Genomic DNA, 15,864 nt, shown 5'->3' with positions numbered 1-15,864 from the left:
AAATAAAAGGCAATTTTTGGAATTCCTGTTGTGGCTCAGTGGAAATGAGCCTGACTAGTATCCATGAGGATGCGGGTTCAATCTCTGGGTTGAGGATTCCGTGTTGCTGTGGCTGTGGTGTAGGCCAGCAGCTGTAGCTCCGATTCAGCCCCAGCCTGGAAACTTCCATATGCCACAGGTGTGGCTCTGAAAAAGCAAAAAAAAAAAAAAAAGAAGAAGAAGAAAAAGAAGCTGGATGTGTGTGGACAGAGCAGGCTGGAGGTAGGGAGGTCGCCCACTAAGGAGACAAGGCTTGGTGTCCTCGAAAGGGGGGACTCACCACCAGCCATCTCATCGCCCCTCCTAGCCTCCTAAGGTTCCCAGTTGTGTTTTAATTAAATCAGCTCCGGCTGCTGGAAAGCTCCTTTCGCCCCCACTGCCCTCTCGCTGGCCTTTCCACACACCAGGCATCCAGGAGGACACTCAGGATCCAGCCAGGGAGGCACCAGGCTGCTAAGGGACCCCCACCCCCACTCTCTCTCCTCCAAACAGCATCCATTGGATCTATGTGTTAGTTTTATTTTCTTTGCTTTGGTCTATACAAAAAAAACCAATAACCAAAAACATAAAGCGATAATAATAAAACTCTCTGCTGGGACCTCCCCCAGCCCCCCACACCCCTGTGCAGAAGGCGATGGGGGGGGGAGTTTGAAACAGGAAGGGGAAGAGAAAGCCCCTCACCGCACACCAGAGGGGTCAGCCAAGAGCACTTCTTGGGGGTCAGCTAGGGCGGTTGTGTGGGTGGGATGGGGGGGCGCAGGGGAGAGGGGCGAGGAGGGAGCTGTCCCCGAGCTCCCCTGGGAGGGGGCCAAAGCCATTGAACATCCAGGAGAGAGGAGCAGGCAGTGTCCCGGAGCGGGGGACTCGCTCTCCGCATCTCCGCCCCATCTCCCCGGACGATCCCTGAACTTCTCAAGATAAGCTTTGGATTCTGAGTCTTTGGGCCTTGAACCTGGGGCCTGGAGACCCTGGGGGCTCAGCACAGTTGGTTGGGTGGAGTTCTATGACATAATCAGAGCCAGAGAAGCAACCCAAGGCCCCAAGGGGCCCAGCTGCTGGAGAAGGGCGGCCGGGGAGGAGACGGGGAGGGGTTTCTAGGGGGACAGAGTGAGTGCCTGGAGTCTAAAGTTTTAGTGCCAGGGCTTTGGGGGTGGGGAGGGGGTGTCGGGCCCTGGACCTACGGCCCAGAACAGAAAAGCAGGAGCAGATCACCATCCCAAGAAAGACCCTACAGAGGGACCTCTGGAGGCGCGGGGTTCAGCCGGAAGTCGCAGCCCTGCTGCCCGGGCTCAGGCACTTTGCTATCTCGTCCCATCGCCTGCACGGAGAGCCTCTCAGATGGGGAACAGCGCCTGGCGGGGAGAGGGGGCACACAGAGGGGTCAGGCCGGGCCTCTGACCCTGGGAGCTCAGCCCCTGCCACATCACCCACCCACCACCCGTAGAAGGGGCAGGACTGGGGCGTCTTGGCCCCAAGCAAAGATAACAGGACCGGGCAGGCTGAGGCATGCCTTCCCTGGGGGACCCTAACACCAAGAGGCCTCACGCTTGCTTCCCCCACCCAAAGGGAGCCAGGGTTTCTTTTTTTTTTTTTTCTTCTTCTTTTTGTCTTTTTGCCATTTCTTGGGCTGCTCCCGCGGCATATGGAGTTTCCCAGGCTAGGGGTCAAATCGGAGCTGTAGCCACCGGCCAACGCCAGAGCCACAGCAACACGGGATCCGAGCTGCGTCTGCAACCTACACCACAGTTCACGGCAACGCCGTATCGTTAACCCACTGAGCAAGGGCAGGGACCGAACCCACAACTTCATGGTTCCTAGTCAGATTCGTTAACCACTGCGCCACGACGGGAACTCCCAGGAGCCAGGGTTTCAATGGAAACCTGAGAGGACCTCCAGGAGGAGGAGGTTTGAAAGGGAAGGGAAAGGTGTCAGGGGCCTAGGGGGCAGGGGGGCAGGGGGGAAGTGGGGAGAGCTGCAAAGCGGGGGGGGGCGCCATACTGGGGTCCAGCCAGCTAGGCCAGCATGTGGTCTGCAGCGGGGTAGGGGGGCCTGAGGCCGTCGCTGTAGGTGTCCATGGGATAGTCCCCGTCCATGTCCATGTGCATCTCCAGGGGGTCCAGGGGCACATCACTTGAGTACATGGGGCGGTAGGTGGCATCCATGTCTGCGGAGGAGAAGGGAGCTCTGTCCAGGGTCTCAGGGTACCTCGTGGCGGGGGGTCAGGACAGCCCTCAGCCACACTTTCTCCCCCTGCCCACCCCCGGGGGAACTGCCCCCTCCCCAGACTCTTCCATCGGGGAGTCCAGACAGGAGTACATGTGGACACTACAGTGGCTGCCACTGGTCCTTTGGCCCTGGGGATACAAAGCTACTCCTTTGCTCATACCCATACAGCAGCCCCCCCCCGGGCTCTGCACACTTACCATCGGCATAGGGTTCATTGATGGGGATCATGCTCTGGGCCTGAGGATGGAGAGAGCGGTACGTTGGGGAGAGGGGAAGGGAGGGAAACGCAGGTTCTGGGCTGGGGGTTGGGGGGGCAGCAAGAGATCCTTCTATTATAAAGGGGGGCCAAGGGAAAAGCAAAAATCCCTTGAAGGAACAAGGATGACTGGGGTTACATGGTGCCCTGATGAACGCTTGTCCCCCCCAGCCTGAAGGGTCCCACCATTCATGCCTGGGGGCACCCAGAGAACTAGAGCAGCCCTGGAGGAGGGAAGTCTCAGGGAAAGTCTCAGGGAATGGGTGCCAGGAGCCACCCCGCCCAGGATCAGGAAGCCGCCAGCCCACATAGCACCTTTGTGCAAGTTAGAGAAAGGCATCCCTGCCCCAACACTTTATATATTACTTTGGACAAAATAATTTTTTTTTTCTTTTTAGGGCTGCACCTGCAGCATAGGGAAATTCCTGGGCTAGGGGTCAAATCGGAGCTGCAACTAAGGCTACGCCATAGCCACAGCAACACTAGATCCAAGCCACATCTGCAACTGAGCCCACTGAGCAAGGCCAAGGATCCAACCCGCTTCCTCATGGATATTAGTCAGGTTCTTAACCCAGAGCCACTACAGGATCTCCTGGACAAAATAAAATTGCCATGTCCTAGGTCAAAAACAGATAGATGGTTCCACCTACCACTTTCATCTGCTGGGAGTTGTTATAAATGATCCCATGGTTAAAAAAAAAAGTCTATGAAGCTGACAAGATGGTAGGAGGCCTTCCCCCAAAACTACTGTCCTTGCGCAGTGCACAACTTGTACAACCAGACATGGTGGCCCAACCCGGGGTACTCACAGCCTCCCAGGCTGCAGGGTCGTGCTTGAAGAGGGAGTTGGTGAGTTCCACAGACACACGCTTACGGTAATCTGGGTTCTTGTCCTCAGAGATGCGGAACAAGACAGCAGCAGCATAGGTGGCTGGGCAGAGAGAAAAGGACAGGCCAAGTCAGGTGCCTGCCTCCAACCCAGATGGGCTGGGGGAACAAAGACCCAGCATCCCTGCCACCGCCCTGGCCCCTAGCGCAGACTCTCACCAGTGCCCTCATTGCGGGAGTGCAGGAGCTCCATGAGGGGGGACGAGGCCCCCTCGGCATCAATAGCGTCGGCCGCCTCCTTGTCCTGGGCCAACTCGCACAGCACCCCTGCGGCCACACGCTGGATGTTCTCCACGGAAGAGTACAGGAGCTGGGGAGAGGGGGCGACGGGCGGGTGTGAGATTGGCAGCACACCTCACAGCCCTGGCCATCTCCACATCCTTTGTTGGCTTTAACCCAAGCCCAAACAAGAAAGTGTGGAGAGTCTAAGAAAAGGATAAAGAAATAGAAGAGCAAACAAGCCACGACCCCCAACTCAGACAGCTTTTTTCCATTGGATTTTTTTGCTTCGTTTTGTTTTTGTATTGTCTTATTTTTTTTAGAGCCGCACCCACGGCATATGGGGGTTCCCAGGCTAGGGGTCGAATCAGAGCTTCAGCTGCCAGCCTACACCACAGCCACAGCCACACGGGATCTGAGCTGCGTCTGCGACCTATACCACAGCTCATGGCAACACCAGATCCTTCACGCACTGAGCGAGGTCAGGGATCGAAACCCGAATCCTCACGGATACTAGTCGGATTCCTTTCTGCTGAGCCAGGATGGGAACTCCCCTCATTGGGATTTTTTTTTTTTTTTGCCTTTTTGTCTTTTTTTCCCCAGGGCTTCCATTGGATTTTTAATCATAGTAATATACATATATTTGATTGCTGGGTTTGGGGGTGTTGGCTGCACCCACTGTATATGGAAGTTTCCCAGGCCAGGGACTGAACCTGTGCCACAGCAGTGATCTGAGCTACTGCAGTGACGACTCTGAATCCCTAACCCACTGTGCCACAAAAGAACTCCTGATTCCCCCCCCCCTTTTTTTTTTGCCTTTTCTAGGGACGCACTCGAAGTATATGGAGGTTCCCAGGCTAGGGGTCGAATCCGAGCTGTAGCCACCGGCCTACACCACAGCCACAGCAACATGGGATTCGAGCCGCGTCTGTGACCTACATCACAGCTCACGGCAACACCGGATCCTTAGCCCACTGAGCGAGGCCAGGGATCGAACCGGCAACCTCATGGTTCCTAGTCGATTCATTAACCACTGAGCTACAAGGGAACTCCACCTTTCATGACGGGAACTCCTCTTTTTTTTTTTAAATCAAACATTGTAGCAAAAGCATTTTCCCATTTTACTCAATAACTTTTCCTAAAAATCTGAGCTCATATTGATACTCGAGAGAAAAAGAGAATGCTGCAAAGCCAAACACCAACAAAAACTTGATAGCAGCACCAATTCCTTACCCTGAACATTAAAAAATAAAGGAAAAAAATTCAAAACCACAAAATTCTTCTTCAACATCATTGTCTATGACCACAAGATATTATGAACCATTCTTTTTTTCTTTTTTTTTTTTAGGGCTGCACCCAAGGCATATGGAAGTTCCCAGTTGAATTGGAGCTGTAGCTGCCGGCTTACACCACAGCCGCAGCCACGCAGGATCCGAACCGCATGTGCAATCTACACCACAGCTCAATGGCAGATCCTTAACCCACTGAGCAAGGCCAGGTATCAACCCGAATCGTCACGGATCCTAGGAGGGTTGGTTACCGCTGAGCCCCAACGGAACTCCAATGGACCATTCTTTAACCATTCTCCTATGACTGGACATCCAGTTTATTTTCGCTTAATTATTATAAGTAATGTTACAGCTGTCACCTGTGTGAATACATTTATGCTATTTTTTTTTTTTTTTGTCTTTTGTTGTTTTAGGGCATATGCAGGTTCCAGGCTAGGGGTCTAATCGGAGCTACAGCTGTCAGCCTACACCACAGCAATGCCAGATCTGAGCCGAGTCTTCGACCTACACCACAGCTCACGGCAACCCTGGATCCTTAACCCACTCACTGATTGAGGCCAGGGATTGAACCCTCAACCTTACGGTTCCTAGTCAGATTCGTTTCCGCTGCACCACGATGGGAACTCCCAAAAGTGCTTTCTGGAGAGATTTTACCATCTTATCTTCCCTCAGGTGGGGTATGAGACTGCCCATTTTATCACATCTTCACCAGTAAAAGGACTCTTTTTTTTTTTTTTGGCAGAGTCTGCAGGAAGTTCCTGGGCCAGGAATCAAACGGATGCCACAGCAGCAACCCAGGGCTGCTGCGATGACAACACCAGATACTTAACCCGCTGTGTCACCAAGGAATTCCCTCCCATTTTTTCCTTTGACAATTCGATAGTGGAAAATGGGCTCTCACTGCGGGGTAAGCTCATTTCCTTAAACCCCTGGGGTTAAGCATTGTTTGTTTATGAGCCATTGGGGAATTATATGTGCCTCTTACATAACTAGGACCTGCACTAATGACTTCTTTTATATGAAAGATGTTAAACTCTTGTCTGTTGTGATGCTTGCAAATATTTTCCCAGTCTGCGGTTTACTTTTTAATGCTTTTAGGTTGTTGCTGCCATTAACACAGTTTTTGTTTCCATTTGTGGCCCCTTCCTTGGCGCTTGAGCTTGGATTGGAATGCCTTTCCCAGGCTGGGGTTTGCTGCGTGGTCACGCCTGGTGTGGTCACTTTTCTCCAGACTCTTCCTAGACCTCTCGATGCCTGGCCCATCCCTCAAACCCATGGCTGCCCACCTCCCCCTTTCGGCAGTGGGGATAAGCAGGGATTTTTCGGAGGGACCCTCTCCTGCCCACCTGTCCCAGACTCACCTGCACAAACAGGGGGATGGTGTTGAGTCGGAAGATCTCCATGCGGTTCATGGGATCCCGGGCGAGGATGTGCAGGGCTCCGGTGCAGCCCTCCACAATCTCCTCCATCCTCACGCCATCCTGCACAAAAGGAGCGGGGGCTTAGCAACAGGTGGCTCTTGGGCATGGCCACACCCCCTCCCCTGACACTGGCAAACCTCCCTGGCACTTGGGGTTGGTTGGCATCAGTTGCAACTTGCCTCCCTATTTACCTGCTCGTGTGCGCATGTGTTCACACAGAGGCCACCCTGACTCCCAGCGAGGGCCCACTCACCGTGTAGGGCTGCTGTGTGCCTGCAGCCACATGGCGCTGGGCATCCTGATGGGCCTTGACCAGCAGCTGGACAGGCGGGGGATGACCGATGCCTCCTGCAGTGGGGCGTGGTTGGCTGGGCACAGGGCCAGATTCCTGATCAGGCCGATGGTTGCCTGGCAAGAAGAGGGGCACCCATCAAGGGTGTTTCCTGGGAACCTGGAGGACCCCAGGCACCTGGCATCATCTCCTCCTTCCCCTCTCATCTCTTCTGTCCCCAAGGCCAGCGACAGACAGGCTGGAAGGTCTCCAGAGAACAGGACCAGCCCCAGCCCATACCCCTTATTCCATACAATTTGTGTCTAACCCTAACAGCCCCTGATAGATTGATACCCCATTCCAGAATATTCCACCAGCTCCCATGGTCTGACTCTCACCCCGTCTCTCTTTTTCTTTCTTTCTCTTTTTTCCTTTTCTCTCTTTCTTTTTTTTTTCTTTTTTTTTTTTTTTTTCTTTTTAGGGTCACACCTGCAGCTTATGGTCGTTCCTAGGCAAGGAGCTGCTGGCCTACACCAGAACCACAGAAATACCAGATCAAGCTGCAGCTGCAACCTACACCACAGCTCACGGCAACACTGGATCCTTGACCCACTGAGCAAGGCCAGGGATCGAACCCACATCCTCATGGGTACTAGTCAGATTCATTGCCACTGCTCCACAACGGTAACTCTCCCGATCCCTATCTCTTAACCTCCTCTCTCAGAGAACATAGTCGTACTTGCTTTCCTTTTTTCTTTCTTTTTTTTTTTGCCCCCCCAGCAGCATGTGGAAGTTCCCAGGCCAGGGATCGAACCTGTGCCACAGCAGTGACAATGAGAGATCCTTAACCATTAGACCATGGGTAACTCCTCTTACTTGCTTTTCTGATAATTCCCAAACCCTGGTTATCAGGGAGTCCCTGCTAGGGCTGACCCCAAAGCCCCTGCATCGGCGACGCTCATACTGTAATCAGTCCCCAGAGGCAGCTCTGCAAAGAGGCTCCTCCCCAGCGTCCTCCAACTCCCAGGGGCCTCCCTGGGCTCCTCCGGCTCCTGCAGAGCAATTTATCATCTCATTTGATCCTCAAAACAAGAAGCCAGGAGGGCATGAAAATCATAGGAGGGCGATCCCCTTGTGGCTCAGGGGTTAACGAACCCGACTAGGATCCATGAGAAAGAGGGTTTGATCCCTGGGTGGGTTGAGGATCCAGCATTGCCATGAGCTGTGGTGTAGGTCAAGGACGCAGCTCGGATCCAGCGTTCCTGTGGCTGTGGTGCAGGCTGGCAGCTACAGCTCCCACTCAAACCCTAGCCTGGAACTTCCATACACCGCGAGTGCAGCCCTAAAAAGCAGAAAAAAGAAAAGAAAATTGTGGGAGATAGGGGACGTGAGCACAGGGTGGGTGACCTGCCATCTTAGCTGCTGGGTCAGGATGCAAGCCCTCCCTCCCCCCACCTCGAGCTTGGGGTAAGAACCAAGGAGAGATCAAGGGCTGCCCCTAAAGAAGTACAATATATATAGTCAGTTAGAGTGCTGCTGCTTCTTTTTGTCTTTTTAGGGCCGCACCAGTGGCATATGGAGGTTCCCAGGCTAGGGGTGGAATTGGAGCTGCAGCTACCAGCCTACACCACAGCCACAGCCACACTGGATCCGAGCTGCATCCTTGACCTACACCACAGCTCACAGCAACACCAAATCCTTAACCCACTGAGCGAGGCCAGGGATCAAATCCCTGCCCTCATGGATACTGCTAGTTGGGTTCTTAACCTGCTGAGCCACAACGGGAACTCCCACCTAGAGTTATTCTGATCTATACTGTTAAATGGTTGAAACCTTAGGCAATAAGAGATCCTGCCAGCTGGCTCTTATTCCTGTTGGCAAGATCCCAGCTTATGGCAGCACCTCTGCTCTCGGGCACAGGTGTCACCCCGTCCTTGCTCTTGTTCCTACACAAATACACACACACGCACACAACTCTGTCCCTTGGGCCTGCCCACCAACTAGCACACCCTCAACCCCCCTGCCTGTGACAGGGGACTTTTTAGCATCCCTCCCGAGTTTGAGCAGGACACAGGACACAGTGCTAACATCCTTGCATCTCGATGTAGCCATAGAACCAAGTCCCAGAGCGGGGGCTGAAATGATACAACCCACAGTTTGGGGGCTGCTAGCCACACCCCCCACCCCCACTACATCTCCAGGGCCGGTAGACAACCCTTGCATCCAGACTCTCTGGCATCAGAAGTGCACTCCACGGACCACCACCCTGGGGGGGCTTGTTAGAAATGCAGATTCTCAGGCCCACCCTGGGCCTACTGAATCGGAGCCTGCCATTGAACGAGATGGCCCAGGGTGACCACGTGCATGTGAAATTCGAAGCTCTCTTCTAAGGGATGGCCGAGCTCCATGATGGCAAGCTTCTAGACCTCAGAAGCAGAGCCACGGCCGAGGTCTAAAGTGTTACGCAAGAGAGGAATAGCGTGCCCAGTCCTTAGGGCATTAGCCTGCTGTGGTCCCTGCTGCCTGGCAAAGCAATAAAGCTATTCTCTTCTCCTTCACCAGCCCCCTCCAAAGAAAAGGAGCTCCCCTCGTGGCTCGGCTGTAACGAGCCCCACTCATATCCATGGGGATGCGGGTTCAATTGCTGGCCTTGCTCAATGGGTTAAGGACCCGGTGTAGCTGTGAGCTATGGTGTAGGTTGCAGACGCCGCTCAGATCCCTCATGGCTGTGGCTGTGGGGTAGGCCAGCCTCTGCAGCTCTGACTCGACGCCTGGCCTGGGAACTTTCCGATGCTGCCAGTGTGGCCCTAAAAAAGACCAAAAAAAAAAAAAAGAGAGAGAGAGAGAGAGAGGAGAGTAAATTTTGTCTTATCAGAGCCACTGTTTTGTTTTGTTTCGCCCACACCTGCGGCATGTGGATGTTCCTGGGCCAGGGATCGAACCCACGTTGCAGTGACACAGCCTGGCAAGGCCCAGATCTTGAACCTGCTGCCCCACAAGGGAACTTCTGGAGCCACTGTATCTTAAGCCTCTTTGTCTCCAGTCTTCAGAGCTCCTTCCCCCACCTGATCCCCGCCCCCTCGGGCAGCGGGTGGTACCTTGACCAGTGGCCACTGGTTGGGCTGATTGAGCAGCTTGACGATGGCCGGGATGCCGTAGTTGAGGCGCACGGAGTTCTGGGCCATCTCAGCCTCGGGGTGGCGGCTGGTGAGGTGGCGCAGGGCGCAGACGGCGGGCTCCGTGATGTCATCCTTGTCGCCCGCGCGCAGGATGGCGTGGATGAGCGCCTCCACGCCGCTGTTCTGCGTCACCAGCGTCTTGTTCTTGCTGTTGTTGCAGGTCAGGTTGGACAGAGTGCCCGTGGCACAGGTGAGGACGTTGACATCGTCCACGCTCAGCTGGTTCACCAGAATCTTCAGCACACTCTCCAGGCCCTCCTGGGGTTGGGGAGGGCAGCGGAGTGTGAGGGAGACCCCCAAAGGCAGGGTCTGCCCGAGGGCGGCCAGGGGAGCCAGATGGCCTAAGGCGGTCTCCCTCCCGCTCAGCAGATACTGGTAGAGCCCCGCCCGTCTGTGCCCACAAACCCCCATCACCGGATCCTGCCGACACGCCGGGGGAAAGTAGAGCTATCCTGTGGAGCAGCTAAGGCTCAGAGAGGTCAAGCGTGCTGCCCACAGACCCACAGCCAGTGGGCCGGACCCGAACCCACGCCTGTCTCTAAGCTCCATGCTCTTTTCTCGGCCCCCTTTCACTCTTCTCCTGGGTCCTGAGACCCAACAGAGCTCTACTCAGGCCACAGGAGGCCCCCAGGCCAGGAGGAGATTGTTGTGAGGCCTCATGCTTCAAGGGCTCAGCTGACTCACTTGGACACACTGCTCACCTTTCTGGGCCTTCACTGCTGCTGCGCCCTTGGTGGTCTCCAGGCCAATCTATTTTTAGGAAGCATCCCTAACCCAGAAGGGAGCCATGTGATGGAAAAGAAAAACCCCTGGCTCTGGGGACCTAGAGTCCTGGGTTCAAACCCCAGCTCTGCAGTCTCTAACTCCCTGAGCCTCTGCTTCTTCCTCTAACAATGGGTCCCACACTCTTATCTCCAGCAACTGAAAGGGGTCAGGAGTCAATGTCCCCATGAGGCTAGCAGAGTCCAGCACACGATGGACGCTCGAAACGCAGACTACAGATGTGATTTTTGGCAATGACATTCAGGCTGTTAGGAGGAACCAGAAGACTTGTCCTGAAACTGTACTTTTCCTTCAGTTGCTTTTAGCCATGTGGGCCCCCAAGCCGTCTCCTGCACTACTGCTCCTGCACTACTGCTCCCCAGGGTGTAGGTCAGAATTGTTCCGCTGGTACCCCTGAACCTCAGCTTGGAAACATCAGCCCCCTTTTGCAAGTCCGTCATAGGGATTAGAGCCTTGAGCTAAAAGGATGAGGGGCTTCAGCACTTCCCGCCTCAACCACCACAGAGCAAGTCTTAGAGGCCTCAGGCCTCCCACAGCTCCTCAGGTCAGACTCCCAGACAGAAGGCTGGATGCTGTAAGACGGGAGGATGAGGTGGCGGAGGTGGCAGACCCAGGACCAAAAGCCTCCCTCACCTGCTTGGTGGCCACGTCCGAGAGGTTACGCAGGGTCCAGAGGCAGTTCTGCACGAGGCGAGGGCTGTTGCTTGTCAGGTGTTTGCCCAGGGCCTGCATCCCACCTGGGGTGGGAGATGGGGAGCACGTCAGCCACAGGGGAGCATGGCTGACAGAGCCTGGTCACTGGTCAGGGCCCCCACCCCAGACAGGGGCTGCAGGACTCACCGGCCTCCACAATGGCAGGCTTATTGCTGGGACACACAGACAGCACCTTAAGCACGCGGCTGGTGGTCCAGAGCAGCTTCTCATAACTATAGTTGCGCATGATCTGCACGAGGGCCTGGGGTCCTCCATTGGCCAGGATGATGAGCTGTGGGGAGAGGGGGAAATGAGTGTGAGAACATGACAAGGAACAAGGAAAGAAGAGGGTGACAGAGCTGTTATTCCTGAGCTTCAGCTAAAACCTAAGTAGCTTTCATGACTATTAAATAAGACAAAATGTTGCAAAAGTGATAATATACAATGCTAGCAAGGATGAGGTGAAACTGTTAACATACATTGCCACTGATGCACTGTATCTTGTTTGTTTGGCCCACAACTGCAGCATGCAGAAGTTTGTGGACCAAGGATCAAACCCACGTCACAGCAGTGACCTAAGATGCAGCAGTGACAAGGTCTTAACCTGCTGAGCCACCAGGTAACCCCTTTTTATTCCTTTGTTTTGTTTTGTCTTGTTTTTGATGGCATTATAAATAATGCAATCCTTTTAGAAAATATCTATCAATTGGGTAAAAGCCTAGAAATACTGAAAAACCTTAGCAGTCCCGTCATGGCTCAAATGGTTAAGAACTCAACTAGTATCCATGAGGATGGGAAATCGATCCCTGACCTCGCTTAGCGGGTCAAGGATCCAGCATTGCCATGAGCTGTGGGTAGGTCTCAGATGCAGCTTGGATCCCGCATTGCTGTGGCTGTAGGGCAGGCTGGCAGCTGCAGCTCCAATTAGACCCCTAGCCTGGGAACTTCCATATCCTGCAGGAACAGCCCTAAAAGAAAAAAAGGGGGGGGTCACAGCTTTAAAAAAAAAACCAAACAAACCACCACAACCAAAAAAACCCTTAGCCTCACTGATGAAAAGGGTTTCCTACTCTTCGGGAAAAGCTGTCACCTGAACATGCTCAGCACAGCACTAGGAAGGTGGACAATTCAGGGCAACCAAGATGCCCTCCCTCAGAATAAAGCCCAGGGCCCCCACTTAATAAAACACTATTTGCTATTATAGAGGTGGTTTTGAGGACAGTCTAGCAAAAAAACCCTCTTTTTAAATTTTTTTTATTTTTTAATTTTTTTCTTGTCTTCGTAGGGCCACACCCTCGGCATATGGAGGTTCCCAAGCTAGGGGTCTAATCGAAGTCACAGCCACCAGCCTACGCCACAGCCATAGCCACTTGAGATCCAAGCTGCATCTGCAACCTACAGCACAGCTCCCAGCAACGCCGGATCCTTAACCCACTGAGCCAGGCCAGGAATCAAACCTGTGTCCTCATGGATACTAGTCAGATTCGTTTCTGCTGTGCCATGACGGGAAGTCCAAAAAACTCTTTTTTAAAAATCACATAGAGGGAGTTCCTGTCGTGGCGCAGGGGAGACGAATCCGACTAGGAGCCATGAGGTTGAGGGTTCGATCCCTGGCCTCGCTCAGTGGGTTAAGGATCCGGCGTTGCTGTGAGCTGTGGTGTAGGTCAGATACGTGGCTCAGATCTGGCGTGGCTGTGGCTGCGGTGTAGGCCGGCAGCTACAGCTCCAATTAAATCCCTAGCCTGGGATCTGGCATGGTCCCTGCAGCAGCTTGGGTGGCTGCTGTGGGGCAGGTTTGATCCCTGGCCTGGGCAACTGCGGGCATGGCCAAAATTTAATTAATTAATTAAATTTAAAGGGAAGGAGGCAGCTCGAGGCTGCACCTGGATAGAAGGTGATGCCATGGGGGCTGCAGGTGAGGGCTGGGGGCGGGGCGCAGCCCACCTTGCTCTCCTGGTTGCCATAGGCCAGGAGCTGCAGGCAGTCGGTGGTGATGGCCAGGAACTTGGGATTGTTCTTGTTCAGCAGGGGCACCATCTTCTGTAGCCCGTCGGCCAGGCGCACTGCCATCTTGGCGCCCTCCTGGTATAGCAGCAGGTTGTGCAGCGTGGTGATGGCGTAGAACAGGACCGACTCCACGGGGGAGCTAGGAATGGGGGCAGAGGGTTAATGTGAGGTGGGTCCCAGGGGCCTGGCATAATCATGGGCCACCTCCTGCAGGGCGCCTTCCCAAGGCTGATACCCCTAAAATCTCATCCATCGTCCCTTGAGCCCAGCCCCACGGTCATGCACAGAGCACATGGCACCTCCCAACTTTCCACCGGGACCACGACTTCTGCTCTGGGCTTCCGGCTGGGTGCCAAGCACACAGCTGGTGCCCTGGACATCCGTTCCTACTGAGTAACAACCACATGGAAGGCCGCCCGCTAGAGAGGCCCACAAGGGACTCAGAGGGCAGTAAGATCGCTATTTCCACCCTTAGCAAACTGGCAGCCTGGCATGGGGATGAGGAAAAAGGCCAGGAGTTCCCGTCGTGGCGCAGTGATTAACGAATCCGACTAGGAACCATGAGGTTGCGGGTTCGATCCCTGACCTTGCTCAGCGGGTTAAGGATCCGGTGTTGCCGTGAGCTGTAGTGTACGTCGCAGACGCGGCTTGGATCCCGCGTTGCTGTGGCTCTGGTGTAGGCCGGTGGCTACAGCTCTGATTCGACCCCTAGCCTGGGAACCTCCATATGCCACGGGAGCGGCCCTAGAAAAGGCAAAAAGACAAAAAAAAAAAGAAAAGGAAAAAGCCAATCAGCACTTCAAGGCTGGTAGTTCCCTCTGTGGTACAACAGGATCAGTGGTGTCTCTGGAGCATGGGACACAGGTTCGGTCCCTGGCCCAGCACAGCAGGTTAAGGATCCAGCATTGCCACAGCTGCAGCATAGTTGGCTCAGATCTGATCCCCGTCCCTGGGAATGCCATATGTCCCAGGACAGGCAAAAAAAGAAAAAATAAATAAAAGCAAACCAGGATTTCCCATTGTGGCTCAGCAGGTTACGAACCCAACTAGTATCAGAGGAGGCAGATTCAATCCCTGGCCTCACTCCCTGGATTAAGGATCAGGCATTGCCGTGAGCTGTGGTGTAGGTCACAGACGCAGCTCAGATCCCACATTGCTGTGGCTGTGGCACAGGCCGGCAGCTGCAGCTCCAATTCAACCCCTAGCCTGGGAACTTCCATATGCGGCAGAGGCCGCCCTAAATAGCAAAAAAAACCCCACAAACAAACAAACAAACAAAAATGCAAGACTGGGAAAGATAAAAGCGGCAAGGGACTTTGCACATGCTGGTCCCTTTGCCTGGAATGCTCTTCCCTTTCTCTACACCAGCCAAACTCCACTCATGCGTCAACCCCCTGCCCTTAGAGTGAACGCTTCTTGGAGCTCCTCTGACCATTCTTGGACACACCTCCGCCTTAGTCTATCCTGTATCCTGAAAACTAACCTGTGGGTTACAAGCCTGTCTCCCCTGATAGGCTGTGAGCAGCTGAGTACCAGGACTGGGCGTGGTTCTGCACCTGGCACATAGTAGGTGCTTAATAAATGTATGGAAGCCCCAGGTTCCCGCAGTGGGTAGGGGTGAGCACCTGAGCATGCGGACCAGGGCAGGGATGCCGCCGGACTTGAAGATGGCAAGCAGCCCCTCGCGGTGGTGGGAGAGGTTGTGCAGGATGCTGGTGGTGCAGCGGGCCGTGTCCAGGTCGCTGGTGTTCTGCATGGTGCGCACGACGGCCGCCACCAGCTGGGGCGAGCCCATCAGCGCCCGCCGAGACGCCTCCTTCTTCGACAGCTGGTTCACGATCATGGCCGCCTTGGTCACCACCACCTGGGAGGCAGGGGGACAGATGCGGAGGATGTGAGCAGACACCAGGCTGCCTGCTCATGTGAGAAGGGCCAGGAGACCCCTCCACAAAGCTCAGACAGACCCAGGTCAGACTCTTCCTGCTGAAGGAGCTATGGGTCCATGACCTCCCTCCACCCCAGGTAGGGCCCCCTCCTGCTGCTGACCCCTCCCCTCCCGGCCTCGCCTCCACCCTGGCCAGGCCCCTCACTGACCGGGTCCTCGTCGTTGAGCAGTTTGGTGAGCTCGGGCAGGGCCCGGGTGGCCAGCTCAGCGTCGTCCTGGTAGTTGATGAGATGCACGATGGCCGACTTGAGGAGCTGGGATGGCTCGGCCAGCCGCTGCAGGTTGGTGGTCTGCCCCTCCACCTGGGTGGCCAGCAGCAGCGAGCTGTCCTCTCCCGTCACACCGGGACACATGGCCTCCCGCACCCGCTTGGCTCTGGCCGTCGTGGACATCTGGTACTCCAGGTCGCCTGGGGGCCAAGAGGCAGAGACTGAGCTGCAGGAGGCCGGCAGGGGGCGCTGGTGAGCAGGGCAGGCCTTATAGACAGTCCACCACGGTTCCCTGGGCTGCCTCCCAGCACAGCACTCCCACTTCTACGCTAACCAGTCACCACTGCCTCCCTTACATCACCCCTAAAATAGGGCACCACCTGTTCTGTCCATCTCAGGCAACTCTCGTGAGAATTAAATGAGATAATTGTTGTGAACT

At 54.8% G+C, this 15,864-nt stretch overlaps 1 protein-coding gene across 1 annotated transcript in view; it reads right to left on the bottom strand.

The window, feature by feature from the left end:
- The window catches only part of JUP (junction plakoglobin), a 28,814-nt gene continuing 13,492 nt past the window's right edge, over positions 543 to 15,864 (bottom strand). The window contains 14 exon segments of the mRNA NM_214323.1: positions 543 to 1,391; positions 2,038 to 2,203; positions 2,463 to 2,502; positions 3,331 to 3,452; positions 3,569 to 3,719; positions 6,279 to 6,398; positions 6,592 to 6,663; positions 6,666 to 6,746; positions 9,708 to 10,046; positions 11,205 to 11,308; positions 11,412 to 11,556; positions 13,209 to 13,410; positions 14,897 to 15,135; positions 15,366 to 15,625. Of these exon segments, the coding sequence (NP_999488.1) occupies positions 2,052 to 2,203; positions 2,463 to 2,502; positions 3,331 to 3,452; positions 3,569 to 3,719; positions 6,279 to 6,398; positions 6,592 to 6,663; positions 6,666 to 6,746; positions 9,708 to 10,046; positions 11,205 to 11,308; positions 11,412 to 11,556; positions 13,209 to 13,410; positions 14,897 to 15,135; positions 15,366 to 15,625 (2,027 nt within the window). The 3' untranslated portion in view covers positions 543 to 1,391; positions 2,038 to 2,051.

Source organism: Sus scrofa, chromosome 12, assembly GCF_000003025.6.
Source record: "Sus scrofa isolate TJ Tabasco breed Duroc chromosome 12, Sscrofa11.1, whole genome shotgun sequence".
NCBI classification, from domain to species: domain Eukaryota; kingdom Metazoa; phylum Chordata; class Mammalia; order Artiodactyla; family Suidae; genus Sus; species Sus scrofa.
This window is presented reverse-complemented; position numbering and strand designations above follow the sequence as displayed.